The 16,282-nt window shown below is 38.0% G+C and overlaps 1 protein-coding gene across 1 annotated transcript in view; it reads right to left on the bottom strand.

The window, feature by feature from the left end:
• Positions 1-16,282, bottom strand: part of CHCHD3 (coiled-coil-helix-coiled-coil-helix domain containing 3) — a 303,246-nt gene that overhangs the window by 39,184 nt on the left and 247,780 nt on the right. Inside the window, exon 6 of the mRNA XM_012650619.1 lies at positions 16,097-16,167. Within this exon, the coding sequence (XP_012506073.1) occupies positions 16,097-16,167 (71 nt within the window). The remainder of the gene's footprint in view (positions 1-16,096; positions 16,168-16,282) is intronic.

Raw genomic sequence — 16,282 nt, forward strand, 5'->3', positions numbered from 1 at the left:
CTAATATTATACTTACATATTTGATATAAGACTTCTAGAAACAATGACCAACTCAAAAGGCATAATCCTGATGGTGAGAATTATGGGTACCAGGGGTAGGTGACAGAATAAATATTCGCAAGTAGGTAGAACTTTTGGTTGAATCCTTACGTCCTATTAACTCTGCCTTTAAAACACAGCATTGAAAATCTTTCACAGTCTGACTCCAATCTCCCTTTATGGTCTCACAGCGTATCAGACATCCATCCCCTCACATTTGTTCCAACCATCCCTAGCATTCAGTTCCCTCTTCACAGAAAGCCATTCTCCCTCTCCTTACCTTGAGAATATCTGAAGCTGAGAAAGACATAGCTTACGCCAGTCACCTCTTCATAAAATCCAGATTGCCCTGGGATTTCCCTCCTATTCCTACATTTTGTTTATACCTTCCTGTTAGCATTTACCACATTTTAGTCACTTTTTGTATTTCCAATGATAATAACCATATGGAAGATAGGAGATACTAAAATTTTTCTTGAACAAATCTTGAAGTTATAGTTCCTGTATCAGGTTTGGACACCCCTCCAGTCTAGCTAATGATCTCAGTGAGGATCAATCCTCTGAGGACAGAGGCTCAAACTTGTATTTCTGTATTTTCAGTGCCCACAAAACATGGAGTATCAAAGCGATCCCTGATGAATAGATGTGTTAACACTGATGAGGATTAAGTTCTTGAAAGCAAAGTTGTCACATTAATATCTACAAAAAAATAAATATATATCACTGAGTTCTTCACTAGGGGAAGAAACCAAACAAATGAGGACAGGGTATCAGAATTCACTAACTGAAAAAAACTCCCAAGACAGAAGAGTTGATGAAATTGTCTACTGGCAAAATCCAATATCTCCAGCTCAAAGACTGCAAAAATACCCCCAAACCGACATCCAACTAACCAAACCAAAACCACAAATGATTTAAGTAGTGACAAACCCTGTGGTGCCTGCTTCTTGTCGACTAACCAGGATGTCCGAAAGATGCATGCTACACCCAGTAATGTTTTCCTTTTCTTTACATTAGCGTCTTTTGTATGGGAGAAACACTATCAGGAAAAGAAAAGAGCTGGTTGATTATGAGTAGTACCAAATGAGCTGTAATGGAAGTGTTATGAATGTAAATCAGTGAAGCCTGATGCAGAAAACAGCAGCATCTGGGCATGCAGCTTGCAAAGTAATGAGACTGTGATGATGTGCTGGCGCCTAGCTTTGATCACTTCATCTTGTTCAAGAGCTCTGCTGGGGAAACAAAGGTGAGAGGCAATGACCTCCCGCCCACAGCTTACACAATCAAGAAAAATAGTAACAGATCAAGGATTGATCCCCCTTCTCTCTTCTCCTCCTTGCCAACACACCCCTTTTTCGGGACTGATGGCTTCATAGTTGGGGGCCCAGCATAAAGCAGCCTGAGCAAGCTTCTACCATACGAAGTGTCATGTCTGAACATGTCTACAGTAATTGGCAATTCATTTTTCATCCTGAAAGCAGGAACAGGTGTGTGCTTCCTTCAAAATACCAATCATAAACCACGCTGACTGCGTCTCTCACACAGGCAGCTTTGTTGAGAACTATGCCAGTGGCAGGCTGGTGGACCTGAGGGTCTCCATAGGTAACTGTGTCTCAGAAATAAATAGGTGTTTGTGTAATCTCAGACACTCAACAGGATAAAACTGAGAGTGCATTAAAAAAAAAAAATGCCACCACACAACAGCAGCCCTTGGTCTTTCTTGTGTACATACTGTAACTGGAAAATGGCTTACTTCTTTGTGCTTGCAAGATCCATACAATGCATGTTGAACATACTAAAAAAAGGAGATTTCAGTCCTCGAAAAGGAGTATAAAGCCAGAAGTATCACTGCACAGTGTTTCTTGCCAGCTTCATCCAGAATCACTAGCTGAGGTGACTTGCGAAATGGAGCCAAGAGCAAGAACTCTCTTTAATGAGCACATCTATCAATTTTCAGGGGACACAGTTGATTACCGGCATTTAGATACATGCACTCACAAAAGGAATGCAGCGATTTAACTGTTGGCCGCTGAATGAGAAAGCACATAAAATAACTTATGGCAGCCATGTGAGCAAGTTGGGGATGCTTGGCGACACTGTAACATATGAACATGTGTGCTTTCATTTCAGCATGCAGGGAAGGGCCAAGATGCAAGCTTTTATAAGTTCTCAAGCATTCTGCCAGGACTCAATAAATAGTATGAACAAACTGCTGCCTAAGATTATTATATTAAAAAGTATCAGTGCTGCTGTACAAATATCTCATTTACAAACACTGTCTTTAAAATCCCTTTATCAAAAATAATTTTCAAAAATGTAGCAGGGTTTTACCTACAAGGCTCTAGACTACAGAGGAGAGAGTACAATAGGTAAATGTAACTTAATAATGGGGAAAAAAGACTAATTCTTTTCTTTTTTTTATTTCAATGGATTTGGGGGTACAAGTGGTTTTTTGTTACATGGATGAACTGTACCATGCTGAAGTCAGGGTTTTCAGTGTCACCAGAATAGTGTACATTGTATCCAATAGGTAGATTTTTATCTTTTACCTCCCTTCCATCTTCCCACCCCAAAAGACTAATTCTTTAAGAAAATAAGTAAAAAAGAAGCAAGATTTACCCTTCTTTATTTTTACAGGAATGAAATATCCTGAATGAACAGCTCTGACTTTGAGATAAGGGATTCAAATTTTAATGAAAAGATATGATTATGGATAGGATTAGGAATCATAAATTTCTTAAGACTGTGATTAAATTGAAGAATCATCTACCTAAGACAAACTACAGTTACAAGCTAGGAAGTCCCACTTTTTGGTTATTTTTTCCTAATTAAAATTAATTAACAATGAATTTAGGGTGTTTTAGATATAATTAACATAAACGTTGAGTATCCCTTATTTGAAATGCTTGGGACCAGATGTGTCTCACATTTCAGATTTTTGAATATTTGAATATACATAATGAGATATATTGAGGACAGGACCCAAGTCCAAACACAAAATTCATTTATGTTTCATGTACACCTTGTGCACATAGCCTGAGGGTAATTTTATTTTTCCCTTGGGGACACTGAATAAACTGTGTGTTGTGTGCCTGAGTCTTGACTGCAACCTGTTCCAATGAGGCCAGGTGTGGAATTTTCCACTTGTGACATCATGCCAGTGCACAAAAAGTTTCAGATTTTGGAGCATTTCGGAGTAGTGATGCTCAGCCTGTATAACAAGTGCACTGATCCTAAGTGCTCACGTCGTATTAAAAGTTGTGTATACGCGTGTAATGATCACCCAGAACACAACAGAATATTCCCAATGCCTCAGCAATGTCACTTGTGCCCCCTTCCAATCAAGTCCCCCTCTCTCCCCACCAACCACTTTTTCTATCAGTATAGACTAATTTTGCCTATTTTTGAACTTGATATAGACGCAACTACGCAGTAAGTACTCTTTTACATCTGGCTTCTTTTTGTTTAACATAATGCTTCTGAGATTCATCCATGTTGTTACACGTATCAATAGTTTGCTCTTTTTCTACTGCTGAACAGTGTTCTACTGCATGAATATACAATTATTTTGTTTATCCACTCTCTCACTGATGACCATTTGTGTTGTTTCTCGTTTTTGATAACTATGAATAAACCTGCTACGAATGTATTAGTAGTACAAGTCTTTTCGTAGATGTATATTTTCATTTCTCTTGGGTAAACACCTAGTACTGGAATTTCTGGGAGCAATTCCACATACATAGTACAAGTATATATTTAAATTTACAAGAAACTGCCAAAATTTTTTCAAAGTATCTTTGCCATTTTATACCTTCACAAGCAAAACATGAGCTCTGGTTTCTCCACATCCTTCTAGACATTAGTATTGTCAGTCTTTTTGATTTTCACCATTCCTATGTTTTAATTTGCATTTCCCTGATAACTAATGATGTATAACCCCTTTTCAGGTGCTAATTGGCCATTCTTACGTCTTCCTTTGAAGTATCTGTTCAAGTCTTTGGTCTATTTAAAAATTTTTCCTAACGGTGTCTTAAGGTGAGTAGAATGTTTAAATTCTGATAAGGTCCAATTTATCAATTTTTAGATTTTATTTGCTTACCTCGTAAGACAAATCAGAAGAGCCAGAAATAGAAATCTTTCATCGACTGAAACCATGAAGGGCAATCTGGTAATTATACATTCAAGTGAGCATTGAATACATGCTTAAGTATAATTATCTTGAAAGTTCCTGTTTCGATTTTAGTATTAATATATGGTCGTATGCTGAATGCATCTCTCACAGAGGCAGCTTTGTTGAGATCTATGCCAGCGGCAGGCAGGTGAACCTCAGGGTCTCTCCATAGACAGCTCTGTCTCACAAATAAATAGCTGTTTGTGTAATGGGCATAGTATATGGGCAACTATATATATTCATAAGTTAATTATCTGTGTGAAAACAGGGAATGATTGATAGCATTTGGAATAGGCTTACCAAACTCTAGAGTGATAAAACATAATTACATATTACAATATGGTTGAACCTATACAATGTTCCAGAGACTATCCTGAAAAGCTACTGTTTTTATGTATTGATAACTTCTTTGATACAATTTTTAACCATGTTCAAGTCTTAAGATTAACTTCGCAAATTCGACACAAAAACAGAATTTAAATTCCACCTTCTAGGTCTTCCTGGACATTTTATAGCAGGTCAGTCAGACAATAATTAACTCTAATTGGCCTTCCTATAAGCTTTGCTGCTTTCTACCTGTAGCTGGGTTGCACTCAACAAGCAAGATATGTTTTCTTATCTTTGAAAGCATCAAAGGAAAATCAAAGAAATTATTTCCAACTGGAACCTTTACAAAGTAAATCAATTCTAGGTGGAATGAGCAAGAGGAAAAACTTAGTAGGCTCAGAAATATTTTTTTGAACTATGAGCTGTGTAGTTAATTACTCAAGTAAGTGAGAATCAATAAACAAATTCCAAAATACCATGCACCCTAGAACTCTAAACACTATCATTTAAAATATTATGATACAAGGAAAGAAACAAGTTATCATTTGGAAGAGTCTTCATTTATCTAACTAATAGTGTGCAATTAATATTTCATATAACCATGTAGGGTATGCTAGATTCTTAATGGATCATATTGATTAACGAGAAAGTTCAATACTAATGTTCCTGTTGGGGAAAACAGAACGATTTGTTATTTCGATGGAATGAATCATGAATTCAGGAGATTATGGCCACAAACCTAAGGGCTACAATAAGAATGATTTTGATCATTTACATGTAACTGTCAACCAAAAAGAACCCAAACTCTATAAAATAAAGAAGGTTATTCTGGGCTGAAAATGTGTGACCATGGCCCAGAGAGCCACACCCAAGAAGCCTCGAGCAAGTGGTGTCACCACGGTTGGGTTACAGTTTGGTTTTATACATTTCAGGGAGACAGGAATTACACATAAAGCCATAAATCAATACATGGAAGGCATACATTGGTTTGGACTGAAAAGGCGGGACATCTTGAAATGGGGGCTTACAGGTTATAGGCGGGTTTAAAGACTCTTTTATTTGTAATTGGTTAAAAAAATGAAGCTTTGACAAAAGGCTTGGAATGTTTTAAGTTAAGATAAGGAAGTCTGTTAATCAGAGACAAGCCACCGTACATGTATCGGTCATAGACTGAAGTGGTCTGTTAAGTAAACTGATGACCTGCAGGTGTGGTTTAAGCTTGTCTTCTATAGTCTTAGGTCTGTTAATGAGTTACAAGGGATACCTCCAAGAAGGGAGGGGAACGTGATGAGGCGTGTCTGACCACCCTCCTTATGGCCAGCAACTCAGCTTTAGGGTATTTACGGGGTCCCCATTGGCCAAGAGGGGGTCCATTCAGCCAGCTAAGGGGTGCTTAAGATTTTATTTTAGTTCACATAACACACAAATAGATTATATTTAAGGACAGAAGATGACCAGAGCAACCCTAACAAACCGCAACTGCCCATGCTGGGACACAGAAGAGAGTTCCAGATCATGGATTTACGATAGGGTGCGGCTAATCTGGGTGCATTTCACCACTTGAGAGTCCTTCACACACTAGGCTGAAGTGATGAAAAAGTTTCCACAGTGACCCTTTTGGTCTTGTCACCATGTTCACAAGATGGCTACAGTTTGTACTGTCTTTTTTAAGAAATCAACAATACTGTCTGTCCTTGGTTTACACTGCTGCTTCTGCCCTTTTTAGTCCTAAATTCCAATCAGCTTCACCATCCTGCCCTGCCCCTTTCTATAGGACATCACTGTTGAGTGGAATATTGTCTGGACCGGTCAGGGAGTCGAGAAATAATGCAGGTGAAATTAATGTTTCTTAGCACTTAACTTCCATTACCTTAGAAAATATTACGTACAATAAGTATAGAGATCCAACCCATGGAATAAAACAAACTAAATAACTAACTAGACAGATCTGATTAGAAGTGAACCAATTTAAAAGCTGGGGGCTGGGTGGGGGGCGTGGAGAGCATCAATCACCTCAGGTTTCTTTACAAATGTAACCAATTCTAAATGTGTATCATAAGAAACATTGTCAAACATCCGGCATGTTCCAACGCAAGTCTTACTTTCCTTGGAACTAATCTGTTGTTGTTGGAGGAGTGGGGGCAGGCAAACAAACCAACCAGACTGATAGCTTGAGAGCCGGTACTGCTCTACATATTCCTAATGAACTACAGAAGGAACAGCAGCAGCACCTACAACATACCTAGAATGGCACCCAGTGTCTTAGAGTTGAATAAAACAACTTAAGACCATTTTTTAGATAAGGAACGATGACAACTTTCTTTTCTTAACTTCTAAGTCTTCTCTGAATGCCCTAAAGAAGGTGGCAGTTACAATTTACATTTTACAAATGAGAGATACAAGTCAAAGATATAATATATAACCTGCCGGAGGAACTGGGTGTTCTAAATAACCAAGTCTATATTTCAGCCAAATGTGTACTTGCCATTAGCTTCATATACAAAGTATATTCCTAAGCACATAAACATCTTTCTTCTATTTCAGAAATGAAATCTTCCTCCAGCAGCAGAGGGTATATGCTCCAGAAGGTATATGAAATACTACGGAGGTTGACATAGGTGAGCTGATGTTTAAAAAACAACAAATAACCCCAAACTCTGAAAAAGGTAATTGTAACCAAGAGGATTATGCACAAAGAGTACAGGTATATTTACTTTATCTAGAATTTTGCCTCTTCAATCACTAAGTCTCTTACTGAATAATCAAGATGTTACTTGGCTCCAAGGACCATAGAGAATAAAATGTCACTGCTGCAGCTGCTATATTTCTTGCTCACAGCCCTTCAAATTAAAAAAGGGGGAAGAAAGGCCCAATACAAATGCAGAATTTAATTAGTAAAAGCCCAAATCCTTGCCTGAAGCCCTGTTCTTCCTGTAATATCACATTCTTTTCTTCTTGTGTAAACTTTTCATTATGAAGGAGACATCTTTATAATACAATAACTCTAGTTATAATGTAACTGCTGGTAACATAACTCCTGCATTAGAGAAGGCAGCATGTTCAAGTAATGTTGTTTTAATACAATTTGTGTTCAGCAGAAACCAAGTCAACTTGGTCATTTAGAATTTGATCAATGTGAATTAGTGTCTTACTGAAATAAACCATTTGATCATTTCGAAATTGATCAATGAGAATCAGAGATAAAACATTTATCATGTACATTTGGTATATTAGATCCATTCACGCAGCACTAAAGTAGGTTATAAGTAGACATCAATACGTGTTAGAGACGATGTGCAGGGTACCTGTCAGCTGCAGATACAAATATATGTACGACAGTATGTAATTTTAAAACTTTTGATAAGGCAAGTTATTCAACAAGGCAGCTGCAGTCACTTAAAACTGCAAGAACTCAACTTTAGAGAAACTACAAAGGGAAGCACAGCAAAACTGAATAGCTCAAACTCTTGAAATAAGTTTTAATCAGAAGTTTAAGAAGAAAGGTAAGTAACATAAATTTACCTGACTAAACTTCTAGAAGAATTTTAAGACTATTAATTAGAGTAAACTTTGTACCTGCTGTACAATTAGTTCTATTAATCTAATATTTCAAAATTGAAGTTGCATTGACATTCAGGCTCACTGGCTTATGCATCTAACAGAATTATAAATTTGCCAGTCAAAACCTTATTTAATTATTTTACAGCCAATTAAGCAGGATCTTTAAACACCGCTGCTTAAAACTGTCCATGATCCACACGTGTAATTATAGAGAACACAAGAAACACCTGCTGATACCATTGGTGTGTCATCTTCAGCTTCATGAATTCATTCCTAGTATAGTTATTAAAATTATACACTCAAAAAAGAAACTACAGTACTGCCAGTCAAAGTGGAACCCTAAAACAAAAAACCAACGTCATTTTAAAGTTAAAGGGTTGTATATTGAAGAAAATCTTTAATACTAGGTCATTAAGTATGAAATGTCTGATTTCCTTAAGTACCAAGTTTGACAGTTGATATCTCTGACATTTCATTTTGACACTCTTGTTTTATTTTTATGGTGAAGGTACATCCTCAGTCTTTCAAAAGCACGTTTTGGCTTGTGATTACCTTTCACATTTTTAAAAATTTTTATTTATTTATTTTTTTGAGACAGAGTCTTGCTCTGTTGCCTGGCATCAACCTAGCTCACAGCAACCTCAAACACCTGGGCTCAAGCAATCCTCCTGGCTTAGCCTCCCGAGTAGCTAGGACTAGAGGGACCCACCACAATGCCTGGCTAATTTTTCTAGTTTTAATAGAGACGGGCTCTCACTCTTGCTCAGGCTGTTGTCAAATTCCTGAGCTCAAGAGATCCTCCAGTCTTGGCTTCCCAGAGTGCTAAGATTACAGGTGTGAGCCAGCATATTTTTTTACAGCAATTTTTGTGAAACCATGGATAAGTCAAAAATTCATGTTATTTTTTAATATGAGTTCCATCACAGAACCAATGCAGCGCAGACAGCTCGAAATATCAAAGTGTTTGGGAAGGATGTGGCTAATGAATGCGCGCAGTACATCGATGGTTTGAGAAACTCCATTCTGGTGATTTTAATATTGAAAGTGAGCCATGTGGGTGACGTGAGACCAACGTGGGTAATGATGAGCTGAAAGCTGTAGTGGAAGCCAACCCATCTCAACGTATGCGTGCAATTAGCAGCAAGATTTGACATTACTCTTCCAGCAATATCGGACCACTTGAAACCAATCGGCAAGGTAAAGAAGCTGGACAGATGGGTACCACATGAATGAAACAAGTGTCAGAAGAGAAATTGTCTCGAAGCTTGCCTTTCTTTGCTGTCACAACATAAAGGGGAACCATTTCTATACCATATTGTTAAGTGTGATGAAAAATGGATTCTTTTTGACAATTGCACCATTCAGCACAATGGTTGGATAAAGATGAAGTGCCAAAACACAGTCCAAAACCAAACAGTAATCCAAAAAAGCTAATATTGTCTGTTTGGTGGTCCAGCGCTGGTATTATCCGCTACAGTGTCATGAAACCTGGTCAATTGATTGCAGCGGATGTCTACTGCAACCAATTGGATGATTGATGAGGATGCTTGCAATTAAGCTGCTGAGATTTGTCAATAGAGACAGGCTAATCATCTCGCAAGAGCACGTGTCGCAAAAAACAATGCTGCTCAAACTACAAAGGCTGAACTTCGAAACTGTCATCCACCATATTCACCAGACCTTGCACCAACTGACTACCACTTCTTCCAGGCTGTGGACCACCTCTTGCAAGGAAAAATATTCAGTTCTCAATAAGCTGTGGAAAATATCTTTTGCGATTTCATCGCCATTCACTCTCTAAGCTTCTTTGCTGTTGGCATAAACAAGCTACCCTTAAGATGGCAAAACTGTCGATAGTTTAGGCGCATATTTTGATTAATTGTACTGCTTCTTGTTTGAGATATAATAAACTAAACTTTTGATTCAAAATTGACATTTCATATTTAATGACCTAATACATAGTAATACTTATAAAATCCATTTTATCTGTATGAGTTTTGCATAGAATTCCTCAGATACTCTAAAATCATCTAAACTACTTTTACAGGGTAACTAATCTTTTAATACTTTATAAGGATAACCCAAGCTTCTTCTATGAACCTAAATTTATAAGTCAGATTTCAACAACTTCAGTCAAGGATAAAAGCAAAAATCCCTTCTAAAATCTGGCACACAAAGGAGTATTACCAGTATTCACGTATGGCTTCATAGAATTGTACTCATTTAGAAGCACTTCATCTTTCAAAGGAACTGAAGCCCCATTGAGAAGTTGAACCTCCAGTGAAATCATTCCAAAAATATTTTCAATAGATCTGTTACTTCCCATACATATTTTCTTTCTTTTCTCTTTCATAGAAGTAGAAACTTGCCACTTCATTATGTAAAGGACAGAATGAGAAGGAAATATCAATTGTCTTTAAAATGCTTTTCATTTGTTTGATATTACATTGTCTTTACAATGTTTACTTGCCTTTAAAATAGTTCATATTTCTTTGATACTTGCTTTTATATTTTAAAAATAATTCATGTAAGTAAACACGCTGGTAACATTTCTTTTCTGTAAGTGTGGTGTATCAGCCCCAATCTACCCAAAGAGATCTGAATTAGATGCTGACCAAGAAACAGGGCCCCTGCAGTGCTCTGATGATGCTGCCAGGATGCATCTCTTACATGCTATACTGTCATGAGTGCCTGATGCATTCGTAATCCTGGGTAGAGTATGAACTCCCTAAGGGTAAGAACTCCTTCTAATGTATGATTATGGGGTTTAACACTATCTAGAATTTGTTTGGAAGCAAATACAGAAATTTCTCCTATGGCACACAATTTCATAATTTGAATAATAAAACCTAACATTTATTAAACATTTACTTTGTGCTAGGTCTGTGCAAGGCACTATACATGCAACATTATTGATCACCTATGAAATGGAATATAAGGATTAATACAGAATATAATTTTCATTAAGATGAGCTATAATATGGTACTAGCACTGTATAACTGGGAACTAGCACCATAAGTTGCTCTAAAATGTCATATGAAGTGTTGGTAATTACTGTTTTAGTTGGATCGGGGAATAAAAGGTATTCCTTTTGAATAAAAGCTAGATGTAAAAAGAATGCTGGATTTGTTCAGTGATTTAGGTTTTACAGCTAAAATTTTAAACTTATTGTGGGAAAATCAGCAGTACAAATTATCTTCAAATTTGGGCGCAGTGGCTCACACCTGTAATCCCAGCACTTTGGGAGGCTGAGGCAGGACGATCACTTGAGGCCAAGAGTTTGAGAGCAGCCTGGGCTATACAGCAAGATCCCATCTCTACTAAAAAATTTTAAAAAAATTATCCTCAAATCCTTTAATTCCCACTGAAATCAGGGTAATATTTGTTAGTGAGTGGATATTCACTAGGGATGTAAACATGCCATCACAGGAGAACTAATTTGGGATTTTTAAAAAGATCGTCATTTGAAAAAGTTTGCCTTCCTCTGTTCTTTTCTGATGAACTTAAGTTCCATGCTCCTAAGATCCTGGCCTGTCTTATTCATAGCTGTATATTCGGAACTTGGCAGAGGACATGTCACGAGGGAGCTCTGTGAATGAATGACATGTGGATAAAATGGGGGAAAATCCATTAATGCTAAAGTGTTTTAATGGTTTACTGCCAAACTATAAACTGAGAGACTGAGGTGTGAATTAACATTTTAAGCATCCCTAAAATAATTCCATTAGCTATCCTGGGAGAATGCATTGATGTAGCTAGCCGGTGTTAGTCATGTGCAGCCTCAAATGCTCTTAGCTTGCTTTCTCGTTATGGTGATTTGTGTGGCTCCCTATCAGGTATACAATATTGCCCTTGAAATTGCAATTTAAAAATCTTCCATTTCCTGTAACCAAGATGCACCTAAATAAATCCTATGTCCATGAGATAAAATTAACTAAATCTTCCTCAAAGTCCTTCAGAGCTTGTGGCCTAAGAGGGACTGCTGGCTTCATGTTCTAAATGGTCAGAGGTCTTCAAGGTAAAGCTTACAGGGGCTAAGCTGGACATACAGACAGGAGCAAGTGAAAATAACTTGGCCAGGCAAGAAGACTCCCTCATGCAATGGAAACAATATAATATACTGCCTTATGAAAGACTGAAGAGTCAGGATTATCCAAGGTGGCCAAATTTCTAAGAAGAAATAGCATTCTACTAAGTAATCTCCGTGCCTTCAAAGACGGTAAACATCTCTTACAGCCAATGTACCACCCCTTCTTCTTAGGTGTGAAGCCAACAAACTCATTACATACAAATCAAAACACAACATCCTAGGAAGCTCAGTCTAGTGAGTAGCAGCTGGAAAAAAAAAAAAGGTATAATGAAAACAACTTTCTGAAAAACTAGCTGATGAAATTTCTTCACAACATGTTAAAACCTGGGTTTTTGTTTGTACTGGAGTTAGCCAAACTGCAAAATCTGAGGGCACGGTCTTCAAGACTGCCTTCACTTCTGACACCAACAGCATGTTGAGGAAGGGGCTCCCCCCAAACCACCCTGAAGTTCAGTAATTCACTAAAAGGACTCAGAGAACTCACTGAAAGCTATTAAACTCAGTTACAGCTTATTACAGGACAAGGAAACAGAAAATCAGCCATAGGAAGCAATGAACAGGGCAGAGTCTGGGAGGGTTCCAAATGCAAAGCCTCCTGGCATCAATACCCATAGAGTACCATCAGCCGGGGAAGCTCACCTGAGCTACAGTGTTCAGCATTTCATTGGGGCCTCATTAAACAGCTTGGTTGATTGCCCACGTGATTAAACTCACCTCTCCAGAGACTGGGCTGACACCACATGGCTTGAGGGGCCCACCAAGAATAACAGTTTCTATCACTTGGGAAATTTCAAGGCTTTAGAGGTTACCTCACAGGAACCTGGCACAAAGTCTAGACCTGTCTTTGGGCAAGACCAAATCCTCACTACACAGTTTGGCCAGATGAATAGCATCATATAAAGAATAAAGTCTGTTTTTTTTTGAGACCGAGTCTCACTCTGTTGCCTTGGCTAGAGTGAGTGCCGTGGCGTCAGCCTAGCTCACAGCAACCTCAAACTCCTGGGCTCACGCGATCCTCCTGCCTCAGCCTCCCGAATAGCTGGAACTACAGGCATGCACCACCATGCCTGGCTAATTTTTTCTATATATATTTTTAGTTGTCCAGTTAATTTCTTTGTATTTTTTTTAGTAGAAACGGGGTGTTGCTCTTGCTCAGGCTGGTCTTGAACTTCTGAGCTCAAACAATCCGCCCTCCTCAGCCTCCCAGAGTGCTAGGATTACAGGTGTGAGCCACCACACCCGGCCAAGAATAAAGTCTTAAAAAGGTAAGAGGGAATGATGCTGTTGAGGTTCTGTTTAAAACTAAGTCCAACTTACAGGTCACTGGTGACTTGTGGAAGCTAAGTCCTCATGACATTAACTTTGTGCTTCATATGTCTCTCATTCTCCAATAGTCTAGTCCATGGTGAATGACGTGGCAGCTGGGCAGGGCTTTAGAAGAGAGATTTTTCTTATCTAAAACCAGACTTATCTCTCTCTATAAAATGCACTTTCCACCAATTTTTCAGTGTGCTAAACTCACAATTCTGGTTCTCTTTTGCCCCTTCTATCTAAACTATATGGGCAATATTCTCTTCCCCCTAAATTTAGGCATTGAAGTTCTAGTGCCCAGTATCTCAGAATGTGACTGTATTTGGAGAGAAGGTCATTAAAGAAGTAATTAGCTTAACATAAGGCCATAAGGGTGGATTTTGGTCCAATATGACTGATATCCTTATAAGAAAAGGAGATTCGGATAAAGACACGCACAGAGGAAAGACCGCGTGAAGACACAGGGAGAAGGTGCCCACCTACAAGCCAAGGGGAGACGCCTCACAAGAAACCAACCTTGGCAACACCTTGATCTCAGACTTCCAGTATCCACAACTGTGAGAAAATAAATTTCTATTATTCAAGCTACACAGTCTGTGGTACTTTGCAGTCCTGGCAAACTAATACACCAACCAACCACGAATTCATGTGGTTCGTATGATCTTTCAACAACTTTTTTGCACCAATCTCTTTTTTCTCTTTCACTTCTAGAGACCTCCAGAATCTGATACTTCTGGTTCTCATTTCTCATGCTTCCAACCAAACCTCACATCCACTGTCAGATTATTCTTCCTGCAGAAGCACAGCAATCAGGGCACTCACCTGGTCAAACACTTCCCAATGACTTCTTGCTAAACTAAGACCAAACTTCTTAGCCCAGCAGCTAATGACCTTAACGATCTTTCCAGCTTTATCTTGCTCTAATCACTCTGAGTCAAGCCATTCACTTGTCAGCCACCAACAACAGAGCATGATTTTCCTCCTTGATATCTTTCCCTTCTTTCTATTCAAAACTCTTAAGCCTCAACCCCCCCAAAATCACCTTCTTTTCTTTAGTCAGAATTGATCTCTGAAGCATATTAAATTTCAGTTATTTTTATAGCTATTATTTTATAATGAAGAAATACCCAGGGAGCCAAGTCAAAGTTTCACATAGGGCCAGGAACAGTGGCTCATGCTTACAAACTTAGTGCTTTGGGAGGCTGAGGCAGGAGGATTGCTTGAGGTCAGCAGTTCAAAACCAGCCTGAGCAAGAGCGAGACCCCTGTCTCTACAAAAATAGAAAAATTAGCCAGGTGTGGTTATTCATGCCTGCAGTCCCACCTACTTGGGAGGCTAAGGCAGGGGGATCACTTGAGCCCAGGAGTTTGAGGTTGCAGCGAGTTATAATGATGCCACTGAACTCTAGCCAGGGTGACAGTGAGACCCTGTCTCAAAAAAAAAAAAAAGTTTCTCATAGTATAGAGACAAAAAGGTTTACAAAAGAAATGTTTTATCATTAGGGAGAAAAACAAATATATAACTTAAAAACATATATGTAGAGTAACTTTTAAAATAAAATCAACACCCAGTTCTAAATCCTTAAGACCTAACATTAATCTTTAAGAGTGAGATTCGTGGCCCATTCTTAGAGGGCCCCTAAAGAAATAATTCACTAAGGAACACTGAAGGTTTTCGCCGGTTTAAATAAAGCTCAAACTATCTTTTTAAATAAAAATCTTATTTTAATCAACATTAAAATAACACTGATATCCATTACCACTCAAATTGTACTATCGCAGAAAGTAATAACACCACCTTACGGTTTAATCATTTTATCAAATGCTTATAAACACATACAAGGAAGGAGGTCAGAGCCCAATGCAATCTTTCAACTAAAGCCTTCACAACACCTTTTTGCTTCACTAATTTGCACATGTGCTACTAATAGGGGTTACACAATAGAACTATTTATGTACTCAGAAAAATTCTGAATGATGTCTTCTTACCCAATGTGAGAACTGGCAGCAAAGGGAAAGTACAAGGTTATGGGTCACCAACACTTTGATCCATCAATTACAGAACATTCATTTAAACATTCCAAGGATTAATGGAGGTAGCAATTTAACATCACCTTCATAATCAAGGGCCAGGTAAAGTATATGATTTAAATGCTTTCAAGGTACATGTGAAGAAATGAAAACAGCCTAACCATGAGAAAGGCGGATACTCAAATTTGGACATGCCCATCATTCTATTATACAAAAGTGAATGGTTTCTATGTTTGTATTAATAGAGGTAGCAATTTAACATCACCTTCATAATCAAGGGCATTCTATTTTACATATTATTCCAAATGAAAATTCTATTACCATTGCTTTCAATTTCCCTTAGTTCATAAAATAGATTGGGTTGCAACAAGCTTTTTCATGAAATGCCCTTTTGTTGTATCTGAATTCCAGTATAGTAGGTAACATGTCCCCACCTCAACCAGCCCAAAACACTTTAAGTATTCCAGAGTGCTGCATAACAAACTATCTGCCACTCAAAAAGCAATAAAATCTTGCTTTCATCTTCTTAAGAATAGTAAATAATTATAATACTATTAGAAACTTACTTGAACTTTGCTTCCACCTCCTCAGCAGCTTTCTGATACTGCTCAGTGGTGACTTTGTAGAACTCTGAGCTCTGCGAACAAAGATTGATTGCAAAGTTTTCAATATGCAAGAAGACAAAATGTGTGGAAGACTTACAATTTCAAAAAATACATAAAACCTTGTTTCAGCCACTCAAGCAGTAGAAG

This window comes from Propithecus coquereli, unplaced genomic scaffold (genome assembly GCF_000956105.1).
Source record: "Propithecus coquereli isolate 6110/MARCELLA unplaced genomic scaffold, Pcoq_1.0 Scaffold335, whole genome shotgun sequence".
Taxonomy (NCBI): domain Eukaryota; kingdom Metazoa; phylum Chordata; class Mammalia; order Primates; family Indriidae; genus Propithecus; species Propithecus coquereli.